Source organism: Notechis scutatus, chromosome 5 (assembly GCF_049901735.1).
Source record: "Notechis scutatus isolate UNSWTSFEM ecotype Mainland chromosome 5, rNotScu1.2, whole genome shotgun sequence".
NCBI lineage: Eukaryota > Metazoa > Chordata > Lepidosauria > Squamata > Elapidae > Notechis > Notechis scutatus.
In genome coordinates, this window is record NC_142013.1 from 63,577,063 (window position 1) to 63,596,613 (window position 19,551).

At 40.3% G+C, this 19,551-nt stretch overlaps 1 protein-coding gene and 1 pseudogene across 7 annotated transcripts in view; one reads left to right on the plus strand and one right to left on the minus strand.

Annotated features, from left to right (window-relative positions):
* DMD (dystrophin) overlaps positions 1–19,551 on the plus strand; it is a 1,185,061-nt gene that overhangs the window by 858,876 nt on the left and 306,634 nt on the right. For all 7 annotated transcript variants that reach the window (XM_087966867.1, XM_087966866.1, XM_087966869.1 and 4 more), the window contains exon 59: positions 902–1,048. In XM_087966867.1, the coding sequence (XP_087822993.1) occupies positions 902–1,048 (147 nt within the window). The remainder of the gene's footprint in view (positions 1–901; positions 1,049–19,551) is intronic.
* On the minus strand, positions 15,902–17,013 carry LOC148130511 (uncharacterized; annotated as a pseudogene).

The window sequence follows — 19,551 nt, forward strand, 5'->3', positions numbered from 1 at the left end:
CCCCAGTGTGCATAAGTATCACCTCTCCTGCGGGAGCTGCATTGATTCTGCTCCTGGGTGCAGTTTGCTTCTGGGTACAATTCAAGGTGCTGGCTGTCACTTTTAAAACCCTTCATGGCTTGGAACAGGTTATTTGAGGGACCGTCTCTTGCTGGTCACATCTACCCAACCCATCAGAGTGGGGAGGCAGAGAATGTTATGAGTCCCATCCCTGAGGGGGATAGACCTGGTGGGACCCAGAAGAAGGGCCTTCTCCATGGCGGCTCCCTCTCTGTGGAACATCGTTTCCCCAGAGATTAGAACAACTCCCATTCTAATATTCTTCAAGAAGGCACTGAAGACCTGGTTCTGCCAGTGGGCCTGGGGAACCCAGAGCAGGATGGAGCCCATTAAATGGCTCATGTGATCTTCCCTGAGGCCCAGGAGGCCCAAAGATGGAACATGGGGGGGGTGCGCCCCTCCAGTCTCCATTTTTTGCCTTCTGGGAGCAAAAACACCGTCCCCAGGAGGCTTCCCTGAGGCTCAGGAGGAAAAAAATGGGGGGTTACAAAAAAAGTCATGCCCACATAGCCATGCCTACCTAGCCACACCCACAGAACTAGTTGTTTAAAAATTTGAATCCCACCCCTGATTCTAATCCTAATTTGCAGAAACCATAGGGTTTTATGGTTTCAATAAAGGAGAATATTTGTAGCTCAGGGTTGAAATGAGGAGTTCTTGATGCTCTCTGAGCTTGGTTGTTTTCTTGCATTGATGATGTTACCTAATTTGGGTAATGAAATGACTGCAAGAAAATAACCAAGCTCAGAGAGCACCAAATTACCCCACCCTTTTTATGTTTTGTTTTAGATAGTTTTTTTTATTTCATATATATCAACCTAACTTTACATTGTTTACACAGGTCTACCAAGGAGAAATTACACCTCTTAAAGAGAACCTGAACAATGTTAATGGCTTAGCTCATCAGTTTACCTCATCTGAGATTCCACTTTCTCCATATATGCTCAACCAGCTAGAAGACCTGAATGGAAGATGGAAATTCCTGCAGGTACACCTTAAGAACAATCAATACTGTCAGGCTGTTGATTTGGATTTTTTTTATCTGTTCTGATTTTCCATCAAGCAAAGCAAGAAACAAATAGATCCTAATCAATTTCAATATAGTGATTACTCTAAAGACTTTAGTAACACTGATAAATTGGGCATCATTGAGAACATTATACAATATTCTAGTTGTGGGATGTCTGTGCATGCTTCTGTAGTTGTTTTTCTGAAGGCTTATATTATCTTTCAGTGTAATATAATTTCTCTGCAGCTTTACTCCTGCTAGCATATGAGATGAGAATTCTGTAAGAAGATAGAAAGTTGGAAGGAAGGAAACAGAAAATTGGTTCTATATGGAAACTAACTTGAGATTGAGATTGAGTAGAAAAACAGGCATTTTTCCCCATATTGCAAACTAAGGAAGTTCAGCAACTTAGAAAGGTGCTTAATGAATTTTTTAAAAGAAAAAGCTAATATTATCACACAGCAGTAATATTTTTTTTCTAATTTCTTGAAAGTAAAAAATAAGTGAAATACCACTCACACATCATTACAAAATCTCCAGAACCGTAAAGCCTACAAACTTGAAATTTGGCACCTAGGTCCTCTTGGCTTCTAGGTGCTCACTAAGAAAGGATTTTTCGAAATGACCATCAGAGCATTAGTATTTCGTATATTATTATTAATATGCTCTGATTCTAAGGAGTTCTACTCCTCTTCCCCACCTGAAAAGAACTCTCTTACACACTGACAGGACACTAGCCAGATGAATACCAATGGATGCTGGTAGGCAGAGGCAGATTTCCCTCCCCCCAATTTTCCTCCCCCAAAACTAAGCCCAACCACATAGTTTTGTGGAGCACAGGTATCGAGCTGGTACCTTATATTTTCGATCCGCTTCAAGTTCTTTTGAAGTTTTTTTCAGGTTTTTCTGTTGTAATTATTTGTGTCTGGGCTGTTTTTATTTAATTTAAGTTTATTTATTTATTTAATTTAAGTTTCTAGTTCCAATTAAATATTCTTTTGTTATAATTCTATTTTGATATAAGGAAAGATTATGAATTGAAGTTTATCTTTAAGTAGTTATTTGTCCTTATAATCCAGTAAATTAATCAGTGGGTCTTTCTGCTCTCCACCCTGGATTGATTTATGTGATATAAATTTTAATAATCACTATGACTGGTTTACTGATTTGTGTAGAGTAGATCATACACACTATTTTATCCCTTTTTAAAAATTGTCCTAATTTTTACTCTAAAAATTACTCTAACTGTATTTTTGTATACTCAAATGGTGCAATATATTTGTTTGTTTGTCAAACTTGTACAAGATAAGTATATGTATGAACATAAACAAGAACAAAGGAAGTAAATACAGATAAATGGGGACAGTAAGACAGGGACCTACTGGTGCACTTTAAGGACCTCTTAAGAATGAGGTGAGGTCCACAGTAAACAGTTTGAGGTTGAAGCTGTGAGGGGTTGAGGCTGTAATAATGGCTGTAAGGCATTCCAGGTGTTGACCACTCTGTTGCTGAAGTTATATTTTCTGCAATCAAGTTTGGAGTGGTTTACCTTGAGTTTGTATCAGTTGTTTGCTCGTGTATTATTGTGATTGAAGCTGAAGAAGTCATTGACAGGCAAGAAGTTATAGCAGACAATTTTGTGAACTATGCTTCGATCAGACCACAGGTGGCACAGTTCCAGATTGTCCAGGCCCAAAATTTCAAGCCTGGACAATCTGGAGGCATAAGTGGAGGAGTGGAATACTTTTCTCGAGAAATACCTCTGAACCCGCTCAATTATGTTAATGTTCGATATATAGTGTGGGTTCCAGATGGACAAGCTGTATTCGAGAATTGGTTTGGCAAAGGTTTTGTATGCCCTAGTTAACAATTCAATGTTGCCGGAGACGAAGCTTCGCGAAATAAGGTTAAACATTCTTAAAGCCTTTTTGGCAATGGTGTTACAGTGAGTTCTGGGGCTTAGATCATTTAAGGTAAGTACTCCTAGGTCCTTGGAAGAGTGAGGGTCATCTATAAGATCGTTTCCACCGAACTTGTATTTGGTGTTCTGATTTTTTTGCCAATGTGTAGGAAAGAGCATTTGTTGATTGAAATTTGAAGTTGCCAATTGCGCGACCATTCTGACACAGTCAAGGTTGCTTTGCAGGGCAGAAGCATTGTTGGTGGCATTAAATAATTTTACGTCATTGGTGAAAAGGACGCAGCTGCTCTAATTTTATCACATAGGTCATTGATGTAAAGCAGTAAGAGTGTGGGTCATAAGACTCTCTGAGTGGTTTATGGTGTATACGCTGATTTCTTGCTCATTCTAATAATAATAATTATATTTCATTATATAATAGTAGTTATATCTAGTGTCAGTCTCTTTGATAATGTAATATTCTAACATCTAAATGAAAAGGTTTTTGTTTTATTTTTGAAAAAAGTGTAGGGTTTGGTGCTGGGCAGCCTGCAGTTTTGAGCTCTTTTGACTTTCTCTGAGGTCAGTTCAATTAGTATTGATTCAATAGCTAAATCACAAGTAGTTATTAAGGTCTCTCCTCTAGTTAAATTTATCTCATGATATATGAAAGCAGCGGCTAATAACATTGTCAGAGATGTGTCAAGGCAGCTTGTATCACGCGTTGTTGGGGTTGGACAGGAGGGCACTGGTATCAGGAAGAGGCCATCTGTTGGACATCCTATGCCCCCTAAAAAGAGACGGGTTGTTAAAAAACCACACCATACAAAGAGGAAACTCATACACGGAAGGAAGCGCTGTGACAAGCAGAACATCTTCTAAGATAAAATGGCTTTTATCTACGAGGCTTCAGAGGAATGTGTCAAATCAGAGCTAGATCTTTTTCAATTGGCCCCTATGCAAACCAGCATTGAAAACTGTACGTACATCGAAATACCCCCTTTATCAGCACTTACCCCCAATGCTCCCTTGGAATTTTTTATAACGGGGAACGGCGAGCATTACACGGATTTAAACAATACCCTGCTGTATGTAACCTGCAAGGTCGTGAAGGCAGATGGCACGGATATCAATGATGGTGCAAGAGTGAGTCTTGTCAACTACCCCATAGTGTCATTGTTCAATCAGGTGGATGTTACATTAGGTGACTGGGTCATCATTGCTATGCATACAGAGGTCTTATTGAGCTTATTTTGAACTATGGCGGAGATGCCTTGGGAACCCAGTTTTCAGCTGGTGTTTTTTAGGATGACGCTGCTCTCATGGAGAATACCCTGCTGACAATCGCCAGTAACTCCAGATTCATAGTGAGAGCCAGACATACAGCAAGAAGCCGTAAATGGGATCTGTTAGGGCCATTGCATAGCAATCTCTTTTTTCAAGACAAACTATTAATTAATGGTGTGGATGTGAAAATCAAATTCTTGAGAAGTAAAAATGAGTTCTGCCTGATGAGAGACGGTAATGAGAATTACAAAATACAGCTCCTGTCCGCGTCTCTCTTTGTAAAATGTGTTAAAGTGTCTCTCGGGGTGCGGTTAGGGCATGTTTGTAATCAGGAAAATCTATTTCTAGGCCAGTTACCTAAGCAGCTAGTGGATAACGATGCATTTAGTGGCAATTATGAAAGAAATCCTTTCAATTTTCAACATTATAATGTTAACTTTTGTGCCCTGTATTGTGACGGTGAACAGATTCCTGCTAAACCCCTTCAGCCTGATTACGATCATAACCTTTTTGTGAGAGAATATATGCAGTTGATGCAAACGTCTGGCAAAATAATGAAAGATCATTCCGTGCTAATCAACCGTAATGATTTTAACGGCGGATATACTTTATATTGTTTTGATTTGAGTCCTGATCAAGGTTGCTCAGAGCACTATTCCATGATCAGGAATGGTAATCTCAGAGTGGAAATTAGATTTGCTGTACCCCTCCCCAATACCGTCAACATGATACTGTATGCGATCTTTGAAAATCTTATTGAAATAAGCCACACAAGGAAAGTATTGTTTGATTATATGTGAGAATGGATACCCTGCAAATACTCCGTATGCTGTCTGGAAATGCACTTTTTTTAGGCGTCTATCCCTGCAATTTGTTACCCAAGAGAAAAATCTCCAAGCGGCCTTTCGGATTGGTTGTAAACACCCATCCACATACTCTACCAGGCGAACATTGGTTGACACTCTACTTTCCAACTCATAACCATGGTGAATTTTTTGACTCCTATGGCAGAGCTCCAGATGACTCAGACTTCCCTGTTGGCATCATGAGGTTTTTAGAACTGCAAGCTAAGAAGTACACATATCAACCGCTTAAACTGCAGCACCCCCTGGCAATATCCTGTGGACAGCATTGCTTGTTTTATCTACTAAAACACCTTAAAGGTGTACCTTATGAGGATGTTTTAAAGCTATACTCTGAAAAAGATGTCAGAAATGATGAAATGGTGAAGCGATTTGTACTAAAAATGAAGCCTGGAAGAAGTCTCGGAACGTGCAACAGTTACCAATGTATGCAAACATGTATGGTGCACTATAAAATAAACACAAAATGTTAAAAGTCTTGTTTGTTTACAGATTTTTATTCATTTACCATCAGAGCCATTCACCAATATTTAGAACACTTTTAGATTTTGACACAGGACTTACAACAGGGGTTAACATAGCAGAAGGTTGTTTGTTGGGACTTGTGCACTTAAAAGTACCATTTTCTTTCAGCATTTCTAGTTGCTCTTTAACAGAGTTAGAACCTAGTCATACGGTTGGAACGTTCATCTCGGCCATAGCAGACATAAATTCATTCCAGCCCTTAGGATAATATTTCACAGTACGTGATTGGTGTTGAGAAACCCCTTTGACGAGGTCTACAATGTTAGTTCCATGAATAGGGGTCCCCTTGTACAATACAGTGCTGTGGTCATCCCACTCCAAAATGTCTTGATGCTGTTTCATTTTGTTCAACAACTGTTCAGCATTTTTCCTGTATTGAGTGCTCATCCCCTCTAATATCTCTTTTGCATTCAGATGACTGGATGGCGGCCCCTTCTCTGATACAGTAGGTGGGGGTTTAAGGTCTTCAGGTACAGGGATAAGATTCAGAATATCCTTCTCAGAGTCATTTTGCCTGGTCAACCTTAGAAACCTCTGCAGCACCGAGTTGTACAATTTTATCTTGTCATCCTCACTTAGATCCATTCTCTGAAGAATGGCCCTCATGTCATTGTCCAGCTGGCTAACAGCTGTAGTACCTATTGTAGGCGAGTCGTCCATGTATCTGTTCCATCTGATGATGTGACACCAAATACATTTTCTCAGCGTGCTCCATGTTTACTGGACTAATAGATTAGCCAGTAATGGTATAGCAGCACCTAGTAACAGCCCGATAAAACCTCCTGACTGGAGAATGACCTGTTTCTTCTTTTTCAGGGAGAGCTTTCTATCACTCAGCTTTTTAATACAGTCTTTCTTTCTTGTTTAAACTCCTGTATTGTGATTGGTTCAGAAGAAGGTTACCTTTTAATGTGTTCAGAGCTATTTCTGCTATTGCCCCTCACCAGGTCATTATTAGCATTGCATAAGGTGGCCTTTCTCTGTTTTGGTCCGGCCTTTACCAGTATTTTTAAAGCACCCCAATTTCTGCGCACTCTCTCGACATCCTGTACAAACTGAGAACAGCCTCTATGAAGCAATTACTTTTTACCCTTCTTTTTTACAGTGTAAACTACAGGCCAATCAGGTGGAAAGATTCCGCTTCTCAGTTGAAAGGTTTCTGGAGTAGCAGCAGCCAGATCAACTAAAAGATAGCCATGGGGCTTGCTAGTGGCATCTTGGAATACTTCTATTCCTAGCGTTCGTTGGGTACATTTGTTGTGCCAGTGTGACTAGCATCTGGTCATGGGGACATCAGAATAACACCAAATATTTTGCATTTAGAGTTATTGTTCCCATTTTTTTACCTTGAAAAAAGAGGTTTTGATGTATGATAATAATGCTAAGGTTAAGCATTTTTACTGTGTAAAAGCTTTCTCTATTTGATCACTGTCACGGGCGGTGGACATGAGATCATCTACCACTGCTAAATTGGTTTGATTCATGTTATGTATTAGCATACTTACCTGCAATTGGTCAGTCCGTGGTGGTGGGAAATTTGAAGAGCTGTCACTGGCCACAGCCTCAAGCAGCCCGACTATAAAAAGTGCTGCTGCGGTTTCTTCAACGCTCAGTCCTAGAAGGAAATAAAACAATAGAAAATCATGCTGGTGTCCTGAGTCTCATTCCCGCGACTTAACACTGGCGATGAAAGTGGGATACTGAGACAAAGGGAACCAGAGAGCACGTGGCGACTGACGAACACCGGCAATGCATCGAGACGAAATGGCCGGAAACAACTCGCCACCCACACCGTTCGATCCAGCAACCGAAGACTGGGAATTGTACATCGACCGATTCCTCATGTTCCTCAAAGGGAGCAACCTCCATAATATATCCGCACACAGGAAGAGAGCTGTTTTCCTCACCCATTGCGGGCCCGCGGTATTCAAGATGGCCAAAGCATTAGCGGCACCCACCGACGTGAAAACGATGGCTTGGCCAGACCTGGAAAGAATATTGAGGGCTCACTACACACAAACCATCTCCTGCCTCGTCAAAAGACATGAATTTTATCAACGCGACCAAAAAGTAGGTGAGAGCATCGAAGATTTCATTGCAACGCTGAGGGACATTGCCAGGGCGTGCGAATTCCTAAATATGGATGAAGCCATGAGAGATCGTGTGGTCCTGGAGCTGAGGGACCTTACACTACAGGGCCAATTATTAACAAAACCCAAAATAATGCTCCAAGAAGCAATAGAAGAAGCTACCGCAGTAGAAGCCACGCAGAAATTGGCAGCTGCCATGCGGAAAATGAACAAAGCACCAATGGAAACACCAAAAAACACCACCACAACCCACCACGAGGACATTGAGTCCCTATCGGAAGATGATGAGGAAGAAGAGGGGGTAAATCAACTCTGTTCAGAACAAGGCAGATAAGAACGGAACGGAAAAAGGAAGGAATTTCATTTTGCCGGTTGCGAGGGGAACCATCCACGTTCTGAATGCCGTTTCCTAGAGGCGATCTGCAAACATTGTGAATGGCGGGGACATATTGCTAGGGCATGCGGAGCAAAGAAAAACTACGGCCCTAGAAAAAGGTGGAACACCCACACCCGAGAGAGGGAGAAACAAACAGGAAGCTGCTGGAATCAAGACAACAGAAACAGGTGGGGGAAAGAGACGAGCAATGGAAGAGATGAAACACACCAAACGGTGACCATCGGACACTCTAACACGACAAACACCAAGAAAGTATATATCCAGGTCACCATAGAAGGCCAGCCGTGGCAGATGGAAGTGGACTCAGGCTCATACTTATCAATGGTATCATGGGACACCATAAAAAGACTGATACCAGACATAAGCCAGGAAGAACTCGAAAGACAAATACTAACGCTGAAAGACTACCAGGGAAACAAAATTCTTATAGTAGGTAGACAATTCAAAGTAGGTATAGTAGAAAATTCAAAGTAAAATTCAAAAAATACACCAGAATCCTTCCACTAACCATAGTTGACTGAAATCGACCCAGCCTATTGGGACTCGAATGGTTTGCACCATTAGGAATCGAAATCACAGGGATAAACATCATCACTGAAGCAGAGTGGGAAGAGGACCTGATGGAAGAATTCCGGGACGTGTTTGACGGAGAACTGGGCAAGTACCGGGGATCCCCAATTTCTTTTAGTCTAAACCCAAACATAGCCCCTATAAGATTAAAGGCGAGGTGGGTTCCTTTCGCGCTAAAACCAAAAATTGATGAACAATTTAATAAGCTCGTCGCACAAGGGGTTTTAGAACCAATTGACCACGCAAAGTGGGAAACCCCAATTGTTACACCAATTAAACCAGATGGGTTGGTGCGCATCTGCGGGGACTACAAAGCAACCCTTAACCACGCACTCCAACAAAGCACATACCCAGTTCCAGTGGTACAGCACCTATTACATTCCCTTGGGGGGGGGAATCTTCGTGAAACTAGACCTCGCACAGGTGTACCAACAGTTGCCTGTTGACCCCGAAACAGCGGAAGCCCAGACAATTGTGACGTACAGAGGGGCATTCAAATGCAACAGACTACAATTTGGCATCAGCATCACCCCAAGGGTGTTCCAGAGCTTAATGGAACGCCTATTGCAAGGGATAAAAGAGGTGGTACCATACTTTGATGATGTCCTGGTATCAGCCAAGGACAAAGAACAACTGCGAGACTTCCTAAAGGAAGTCTTAAGCAAATTCAAGGAGGTGGGACTAAAAGTAAAAAAGGAGAAGTGCCAATTGGCCACCGGCAAAGTTGAATTCCTAGGATACCTGATAGACAGTGAAGGGATCCACCCCACAGAAAATAAAGTCAGAGCAATCAAAGAAGCTCCGAGACCCACAAATAAAACTGATCTGCAAGCTTTCTTAGGACTCATTAACTTTTATAATATATTCCTACCACAGAAAGCAACCATTGCAGAACCACAACACAGGTTGCTTGACAAGAAAGCAACCTGGGCCTGGAAGCAACGGGAAGAAACGGCATTCCAGGAAATAAAAAACTTGCTCACATCAGACTGCATACCAATACAATACAGTGAAACACTTCCAATAATACTAACCTGCGATGCATTACCTTTCGGCATTGGCACTATACTCAGCCACATATTACCAGATGGGAAAGAAGCACCCATAGCATTCTATTCAAAGACTCTGTCAAAGCCTGAGCGAAACTACAGCCAACTAGACAAAGAGGCATTGGCCACTGTCACCAGAATAAAACGTTTCCACGAATATATCTATGGAAGAACTTTCACACTTGTCACAGACCACAAGCCACTCCTGGGTATCATCGCAGGAAACAAAGCTACACCTAACATACTGTCACCACGAATGACGCAGTGGTCGGAATTCTTGGCTGCCTACAATTACAATTTAACCTACCAACCCGGAAAGGACATAAATCATGCCATTGCCCTCTACTGGACATAGAAGACAACCCAGCATCAACCACATCAACCCTTCAAATAGAGACATTAGAAAACCTACCCATAACGGCAGCAGACATCGCTAGGGAAATGGCTAGAAACAAAACCCTGGCGTGGATTTTAAATTGGGTAGGAAATGGATGGCCAGAAACGGAGAGCGACGAGGCCGCCAAACCATTCCAGAATAGACAAACAGAACTCTCAATGCTGAAGGGGTGCATACTATGGGGGGATCAGGTGGTCATACTGGACATTTTAAGGAAACGCATACTAGAATTGTCACATGAGGGACACCCGGGCATTGTAAAAATGAAATCCCTGGCAAGGAGTTATGTGTGGTGGCCAGGGATGGACAAAGAAATAGGGGACTGGGTGGCAACATGTAAACGCTGCCAGGAATCTAGGCCAACACCCCCCACAGCACCAAAACACAAATGGGAAACACCAAGGGAACCATGGTCAAGACTACATATTGATTTTGCAGGCCCAACCAAAGGACACACATTTTTAATAGTCATAGAAGCTTACTCCAAATGGCTAGTGGTAAGCATCATGGTGGGAGCGGCCGAGCCAACTCAACTAGCCAGGAAATTCCTGGAGGGAGCGGCATGGCCGACTCAACCTTCCAGGAGGTTCCAAGAAGACGGAGGGAAGAACAACAGATCTGTCCGAACAGTCCAGAGGCCAAACTGCGACTGAGTTGTGCAGGTCCAGTAGAACATATAAAAGCCCCACCTACTGCGTGATTACGTACGGTAGGCGAGGCTCAGATTGGTTGGACCGGACCAGGTGGAGAGGGGTGTTATGTATTAGCATACTTACCTGCAATTGATTGATCCATGGCGGCAGGAAATTTGAAGAGCCATCACTGGCCACAGCTGCGAGCAGCCTGACTATAAAAAGAGCTGCTGTGGTTTCTTCGGCGCTCAGTCCTAGAAGGAAATAAAACAATAGAAAATCATGCTGGTGTCCTGAGTCTCATTCCCGCGACTTAACAGTTCAGTGGAAACAAATCAGCGTCTTCAAAAGAGTCAGGAAGGCCCTCCATAAACTTAATATTAGGAAATTTATTAAGCATTTCTTTGTACAGAGGCTGCCAGCAGTTATAAAACCATATAATGTTTTGAGTCATTTGAGATAATACAAGTTCACCATGTTCTAACATTTGTTTTATAAAATAAGATTTTCCGGAATTGGAAGGCCCACTTATAATACTAGAGAAAGGATGTACAAACTGATCGCTGTTTGTCATCATACTTAACAACCATAAGGTAGCGTGCAATAATCCTCTGTTTTGAGCACCCTTTTATTATAGACAACTTTTAGAGTCTTTCTGAGTACCCTGGTTTCCAGAGCCCACCGTTTCTTAATCCTAACAATCCCCGGCTGCTGTACCCTGATCACTTTCTTTTCAACTCATCAATCAGCTCCTTCAAGCTTTCAAAGTTACCCTTAATACTGTTGGCACTGTTTAACGTTATACCCTTCACCTTTAATACCGTTGACCCGTTCGACAAAGCATACCCATAGGTCTTGGGACCTGCTGCTGCAAACTCAGTGATTGAAGTGTTTGGAGGAATCTTGCTTGTCAGCTGTCCTAAATAATCACCTAATGCTGGTGACCACACCCCCTCTCTGCTAATAAAAATGACAGAGTCTGTATCGTGATAGAGACATCTGTCCCTCAAACGGTCCAATAATCTGTATAATTCTATCCTTGCATAAGCAGTCGTAAAACTGGTGATGAACACATTTGTGCATGTTGACTTCGTAGGTTGGTTTTTGGCGGTCTTCTACGTTAGAATGGCTGCTTCATCATCCACAAATTCACAAGAGGACACTTCATAATAGGGTACAAAAGGATATTTAAATAACTCCTCAGGCTCTGTCACCACCCATGTAGTTAGTTGGTTAGTACTCTGACCGAATTTACCCCACAAGGAGTTTAAAAACAGCTTTGCAATCTGCCTTTTAGCAGGATTGAATTCAATATGTTCCCGGCGTAATTGGACCCCTTCATTCTTTTTATAATCCTGAACATAACGCTCTTTATCTTCCTCTGTTTTACACCAATCGGGATATCCTCTAGCCCAGTGATCCCCAACATTTTTTATGCCGCGGCCCGGTACCGGCATCAGCTGGGCGCCCCGCGGCCGGTACCGGCATCAGCTGGGCGCCGCCATCTTTTTGATGAAAAAGTGCTTCCGGTGACCTCACCGGAAGCACTTTTTCATCAAAAAAAAATGGCGGCGCTAGCGGTGAGCTTTTCCGGGTAGAAATGGCTTTCTGCCGGAAAAGCTCACCGAAGCACTTTTTCATCAAAACAAGATGGCGGCGCCAGCAAACCAGCGGCCCGGTAGGACTTGTTCCACGGACCGTGCCGGTCCGCGGACCGGTGGTTGGGGACCCCTGCTCTAGCCCCCTGCTTTTGACGGAGATGCATGTTAATATATTCTGAAAACAAGCTTTTTGAGGGAAGAAGGCGGAGCCTCCTCGCCCGACGGGCGGTAGATCGCAACTCTCTGCGGCTATCGTTCGTGCTCTTCGTCGGAGAGCCCCAATCATCCTGATTAGGGGCTGAAACTGCCTTGGAGGGCAGCGGAGTAAGAGGAAGCAACAAGCCTGTTTGTGGGAGCCGCATCTCCCCCCGGGCTTGTTTTTTTTCCTCCCGAAGACGACTGCAGCGATGGTCTAAAATGGCCATCCCGAAGAGGATGACTCAGCTTGACTAAGATTTGTGCAGGAGGGAAGAAAGAGGTGGATAACATCTGAACCGGGACAACTGGGCAACATAACCAAATAAAAGTACCCCGGGATTAAGGTAACATAGAACTTTTAAGAAAAGAAACGTGAGCGGCGAAATTACAAAGAGACAGAGAAAAAAAGGAAAATATTTTTGTCAGCTAAATGGGGCTTCGAACCGGGAAAGGAAGAAGCTGGAATTAAAGATTTTATGAAATTGGACTAAAATAATTTGGGAATAATCAAGTATAAAATTAAAGCTGGACTTAAGATTGTCAAAGAATAATAATAATAAAGTTTACAAATTGGAGACTGGATTGTGTTGGAATATTGAGGTTCGAAAAACCTTAAATAAAAATACAGGGGGAAAAAGTGAAGACTTCGTATAATGGAGAGTGTCACCTTTTAATAAAAATTTAGTTCAAATAAAAGGAAAACATTTTGTTTTTGAATGAACTGATATGGATATAACATTACAGAAATATTGAAACAAAGTAAGAATTTTGGAAAGTGAAAGCAGAACCAGAATAAAGGAAAAAGCAAGGAAGGAAAGATTGTTTGTGGGACTGATTGATGTTTTTGGTTTAGACCCTGGACTGGAATAGCTGAGAACTTTAAAAATTGAAAGAAGAAAGAAGGAAAGTAAAAGTGGTTTCTTTTTGTGGACTTTAAGGATCATAAAATATAAGAATGATGATATCTCTCTGGGATTTAAAAATGGAACTTAAAAATATGAGAGAATTACTACAGGAAAGAGGCGAATCACTTTGCTCTGTGCTAGAAAAAATGGAAATGGCGATTGAAGAACAAGAAGAAAGATTCTCAGAGGAGCAGGAATTGACTCAAGGAGAAGACATTTTGAATGGACAATTAACACAAAGAACGTTACAAAGAAGTGGGGGAAAAAGGAAGGTTAAAAAGTTGAATTTCAGGAAAGCAATTAAAAGGGGGAATAATTGTGAAGTTAGGAGATGCAGGAAGATTCAGCAGAAAAGGGGAAGGGAAGATATTAAGGAGATAAATTGGAATGAGAAAAGTTATGGGGAAAAGAGAGGGAGGAGAAGCAGTAAGAAACACGCATGTGAAGGGGAGAAACACAGAACTGGTAAAATGTTGAAAGGAAATTGTTTCTTTACAATTAAAAGAAGGAATACTTGTGAAGTCAGGAAATGCAGAAAGAATGAGAAAAGACATGGGCAAGAGAGGGGGAGGAGAAGCAGTGGGAAACACGTGGGTGAAAGAGAGAAACACAGAACTAGTAAAATGTTGAAAAGAAATTGCCTTTTCAGAGATAATGGTTGATGAATTAAGGGGGGGATTCTGCAGGGTGACAAGGGGTAATAAGAATATTTCTGCAATTAAAAATATTTAGAAAATAGGGTAATATAGATACTGATAACTCTTATTAAAGGGGGAAATATGCTGTGGAATCCAATTGAGAAGATGTAATGACTAATGGTTTATTGGGAATTAAGATGAGGGAATAAAGGTATATTCTAATCATTAAGGTGGAACACTTAAAATAGTAAAAGGGGAAACTTATACTTGTTCTTTTTTCTTTTTGTGTGGGTGTGTTAAGATCTGTATTAATTTAGAATTTATAAAAAAAAAGTGTAATGGAAAGGGAATGTGACAGACTAAAGAACCAGCTAAATTAATAAGATTAATAAGTTTAATATAGATTATTAAAAGCAAGGAGAGACATTGAACTTCATTATTACCATTATTAGGCAAATATATATTGTTTATTTTTATTTTTAAAATAAATATTAAGGATTATACTTGAAATAATTGAAATGAAATTTAAAAATGTTTAGATTGGGATTAATGAAAGAATTTAGAATTAAACCTTATTATTATTTATTAGGCAAATATATATTGTTTATCTTTATGTTTAAAAATAAATATTAAAGGATTATATTTGAAATAATTGAAATGAAACAAAATTGATTGAAATTAATGAAAGAGGTTAGAATTAATGTGTTTGTTTCTCTCCTTACTGAAAATTTGGAATGGAAAAGGTAATAATAGAATTAAGTATGCATATATCAATGTATAATTTCTGTCATATTTGTATGTAAAGATGATGACCTGGAAATATGTTGTCCACTAAAAAGAGATTTTTGTTTAAAAAAAAAAAAAAAAAAAAAACAAGTTTTTTGTCTTCCTTTCAAAATGCCACACTTCATGAATCTCTGCAATTCTGTAGCCTTTTTCTACAGCAACATTCAATTCTACAGTACACTACGTACCAGTTAGGGCTCTTTCTTTATCACTGTGGAGACACTCAATAACTTGTTGTTTTTCTGTGCAGGTTGCACACAAACTAAGCATTAATTTTCCCCCCGACTTGTGTGGCAGTACTGGAAAGTAGAGGCCCCCTCGATGTGTACACTTTAACTTTAGCAAATCCAAAATATTGTTTTATATCCCCAAAGTTTTGGTATGGATGGCCTATCGGATACACCTTGTTCTTGTTCACAAAGGGATATAAATTTGTAAAGTCGTAATATGAGATTTGCTCCCCCTGCTTTGGTTTATAGTACAAACATGTGGCATTTGTTCTACCCCCAAAAAAGGCATCTCTGGGGTTCAAAGGAATGGGTAATTTATGATCTGCTAGAAAGCATTTAAAATCTTCACTGGTCTTCAACATATCGTTCCATTCATGTTCCCAGATGCAGCGTACTACATAACCTTCACTGTTCAGGTATTCTTCCCTTGTCCTAGTGTAGGCATACAACACACCATAGGTTGAATCAAGCAGGCTGTTGAAGTCCTAGGGCTTGTAACATATAGGGCAACCGTGAAAAAAAAATCCATAAAATTCAAATGCAGTGAGGACCCCATTTATAACTGTGAAGCTATCCAAAAAGTAAATACCTACTTGCTTTTCACCGCCTCGCAGAGCATGTTGTACATTGATCCCCTCAGTATGCTCTATATACATCAACCACTGTATAGAGCGAGCAGAAAAACTTTCCTTGCTCTTCTGGTAGTTGTCCAGAGGGACAATGCGATGGTATCCTTCTTCAAAAACATGAACCAGTACTGAGCCATGCATATAGATGCTAATGTTACAAACTGGAAAGGATCAATGCAGCGTCTTTCTCTCTCTTCAAGAACATCTCCATCCCTCCCTGTGAAAAAAATCCCTTCCGATCATTTCCATTACTTGTTCCCTAAACCTATTACAAGCTTCTCTCAGTATCTTAACATCTTGTTTGCAGTAGTGTGCAAGGTCTTTTCTGAGGTTAAACGTTGTACCTTTATTAGCAGCATGCCATTTCTCAAATTCCTCTCTCTCACCGGGCATCATGGTTTCAGGACTATAATATTTGGCCTCTGGCAATGTGCCCACATAATCCTGATTCTCAGCCGTGTTGAACAAATGAGGAAAATAACCCTTGGAACCTTGAAAGCCCATAGCTTTGGGTAATTTACTCAGTTTCATGGGTAAAAAAGAAAGACAATCAATAAATCGTATGTGAAGGAGTGGTAGGGTTATGTATAACAGTTTACCCCCTGAGTTAAGAATTGTACCTTTACCTTTTCATGAATGAGTTGCCTGAGGACTAAGTACCCGTCATAACTCTTGGAGTTGTGAGCTATGAATGTGGAGCTGTAGAACTTGGGCTGTAGAAACGTTTTCACAAATTCCTCCAGACACTTATCACCATACCATTCCCACCTCCTAACATCACCATCTTCCAACATGTCCATGGCATAGACATAGTTTGGTATGTGTGTCCCCGTTTCTTGACAGCATTCAAAATCATACACAATATACCTGTAACCTATATTAGGTTTAAAAATCCTTTTCAGAAAACATAAGTGGTCTGTCAGGCTATCTACTTTGGTGTCACACTGTCCACTTTGACTTCTTACATTCATCATGTGGGGCAGGCACATAGATGCCTCACCTGGAACAAAATACATTCGTTTCACAAACAATTTTTCCTTCCGGAGCCAACCATTTGTGCCTTTCAAGACAGGCCTTAGTATGGCAAAGCGTTTTGCATGAACGGCATCTAGCCCTCCCGTCAACCGCCTCACGGCATTCCAAACCTGTGCAGGCCCGACAAAAATATTGGCAATCATGCTTAAATTTGTGGTGATAACAGATGTGGCACAATTCACAGAAGTACCGTGCACCCATGAAGCCTTTGATGTTTTTTATCCCATAGTAATGTTTGTCGTGTAACAGCATAAGAACCACTCTTACGTACAGGGTACCTCCAGTTACAAAAAAATCTTCCTTTCTTGGGATCCTTGTAATAGGATTTCACCATGTCCCCTGTTATATGCAATCCATTGAGAATCCATTGGCATTGTAAAATTGGCAAATATATAATCATCATCAAACTGCTCTGACAAATCAATCATATAGGTGTTCTCATTGCTACATAAATTGTTGAGAATTATATAACATAATAAATACATGCAGTATGAACATCCCACTGCCGTTACACATTAATTTTAATGTCCATCATTCCCTAACAAGAAATGTCATTTATACAATAGTTATGTTCATAAATTAAATAACAAACCTTCTAATTCCATCTCTTTTGGGCCCCCTAATGGCATAGCAAGCATCCCACTGATATATAAATTCCACTGGGACTCTGTGGGCAATGTTAATTCTGTTAAAAGTGCATCTTCCTCACATTGTGAAATAAAAATTGAAATAAGCTGTTATCTGTGCTGCTAAGCAAAAGGCTCCCAGCCCCTCTAAATTTACACTTTAAAATGTGCAAATTTACAGGCCTCGATACTGGGTATCAGACACATCCTCCTAATAAACAAAAAAGTAAGGCTATAATAATTATTTACTACACATATACCACGCACTATCTTAAAATTATAATCATCATCATCATCATCATCATCATCATCGTACTTACAGTCATATTGGCATCCTGAAGATGTCTCCTTACTGCTCACAGAGAGATGAGTCACTGGGTAAGTGACCCTCTTACTTATCAGGGATGTCCTGGTGCCTTTACACCCCGCTACCAACTTTACAAGTTATCTAAATATATGTTACCCAACAGAAATAACAAGAGGGCACAAATCTCTTCAGTATACCAGCTTTATTAGATATCCATATTCTTTACAATTACAAAATCTTATAATAAATGTCTGACATGTTTTGTCATATCATTACCTTGCAAGAGGCTTAAAAGTTCATCATCTTTATTATAAATTAAAATTCCTTTACATTAGCATTATTTTGTAATAAATGTCTGACACCTCTTGACAAATCATTCTCTTGACATGAATTGGAATGTCGTTTTTTATCTTTGTCATTAACACCTTTGGATCCTTAGCATTCTCAACGTTCTGTATACAATCCATGACTTCCTGCAGTGTATCCCTTGTGAAATATAATTTATTCACTTTGTCTGAAATGTTAATAACCATCCATACAATTTGTGGTATAGATATTTGGGGGCATAGTCTTTTAATAAGGCTGTTTTCATCCATAAAATCCATTTGATCTTCATTTTTTAGATACCCCAGTAAACAGTGATGCAAAATCTTCTCAACACAGCCCTTGACAATTTGAATAAGGCCATATTCTGTGGGTCATCCGACTCTAAAAGAAAAAAAGAAGTCTATTACATATTTGTTTTCAACTCATACTACTTTTAAATTTTCAATGTCTAAAGGCTCACCATCTGTCTGACAGTAATGACAGTAACAAATCTTAAGGCCCAATTCACGTTTACTCTCAATATCAACTTTTTTACAACGCTTCCTAACTCGACAGGGCCTCTTTGTTGGTTCTGGTGTAATTTTTACATCAAATAAATCATCGTTTGTATGTGCATTATCAACTTTTTATTATTTCCATCGTAAGAATCCATGTCGCTGTTAAACACGATCTACACTTTAAGCTGCTGAATTGTCATTGCTCTTTTTTAACAGACCAAGACAATGCCTGGGGCAGGTCCGAGCATGCCCTAAACAGGCTTGTCACATGTGATACCATGAGCATAGCATGCATGCCCTCTATCAAACCTCTGCAAGCCCACACACCACCACCCATGGGGACATGCCCCAACCTGTCCTGTATCCGCTTGTCACATGTAAGCAGGCACATATCATCCAGCTTGTTATTATCAGTTTTTAAGTCTTACTATTATTTCTCTTCCCTTACAATTCTACAATTTGCCCCTCAGTTCCTGAAAAAATACAAAAAGGGCCTACAAAAAGATTTATTTGCAAAAGAAGTACTTTATTTTTTACATCTCAGCCAAATAAAAAACAAATTCCAAGAGCAGAGAATTGACAACCATCATTCCTTGCATTAACTCTGCAAACAGAGACCAAGGAGGGTGTGGGGATGCTGTGTGGGGTCTTATCAGTTTTTAAGTCTCACCATTATTTACCTTTTTTTCTGTATCTTGTACAGAGGTGGATTCATAAACTGTACAGATACAGAGAGATAACTCAACAAGACGTCCATAACAAAGAACATTTATTGGTTGATCAGGTATCCTCATAACTCATGTTTGTGATGAAGTTCTTCTTTTATGACCAATCCTTTGGGGCAGCTCATATTTCCTAAGTAACTATCCAATTCCCATAGGCTGCCTGGGACAGCACACTCCCTGCCTGGAATTGTAAATTCCACTATTAAGAGAAGAGAGAGAGAAAAAAAGTATAAACTAAAATAAGCAGTAAACAGTAATACTAACTGTT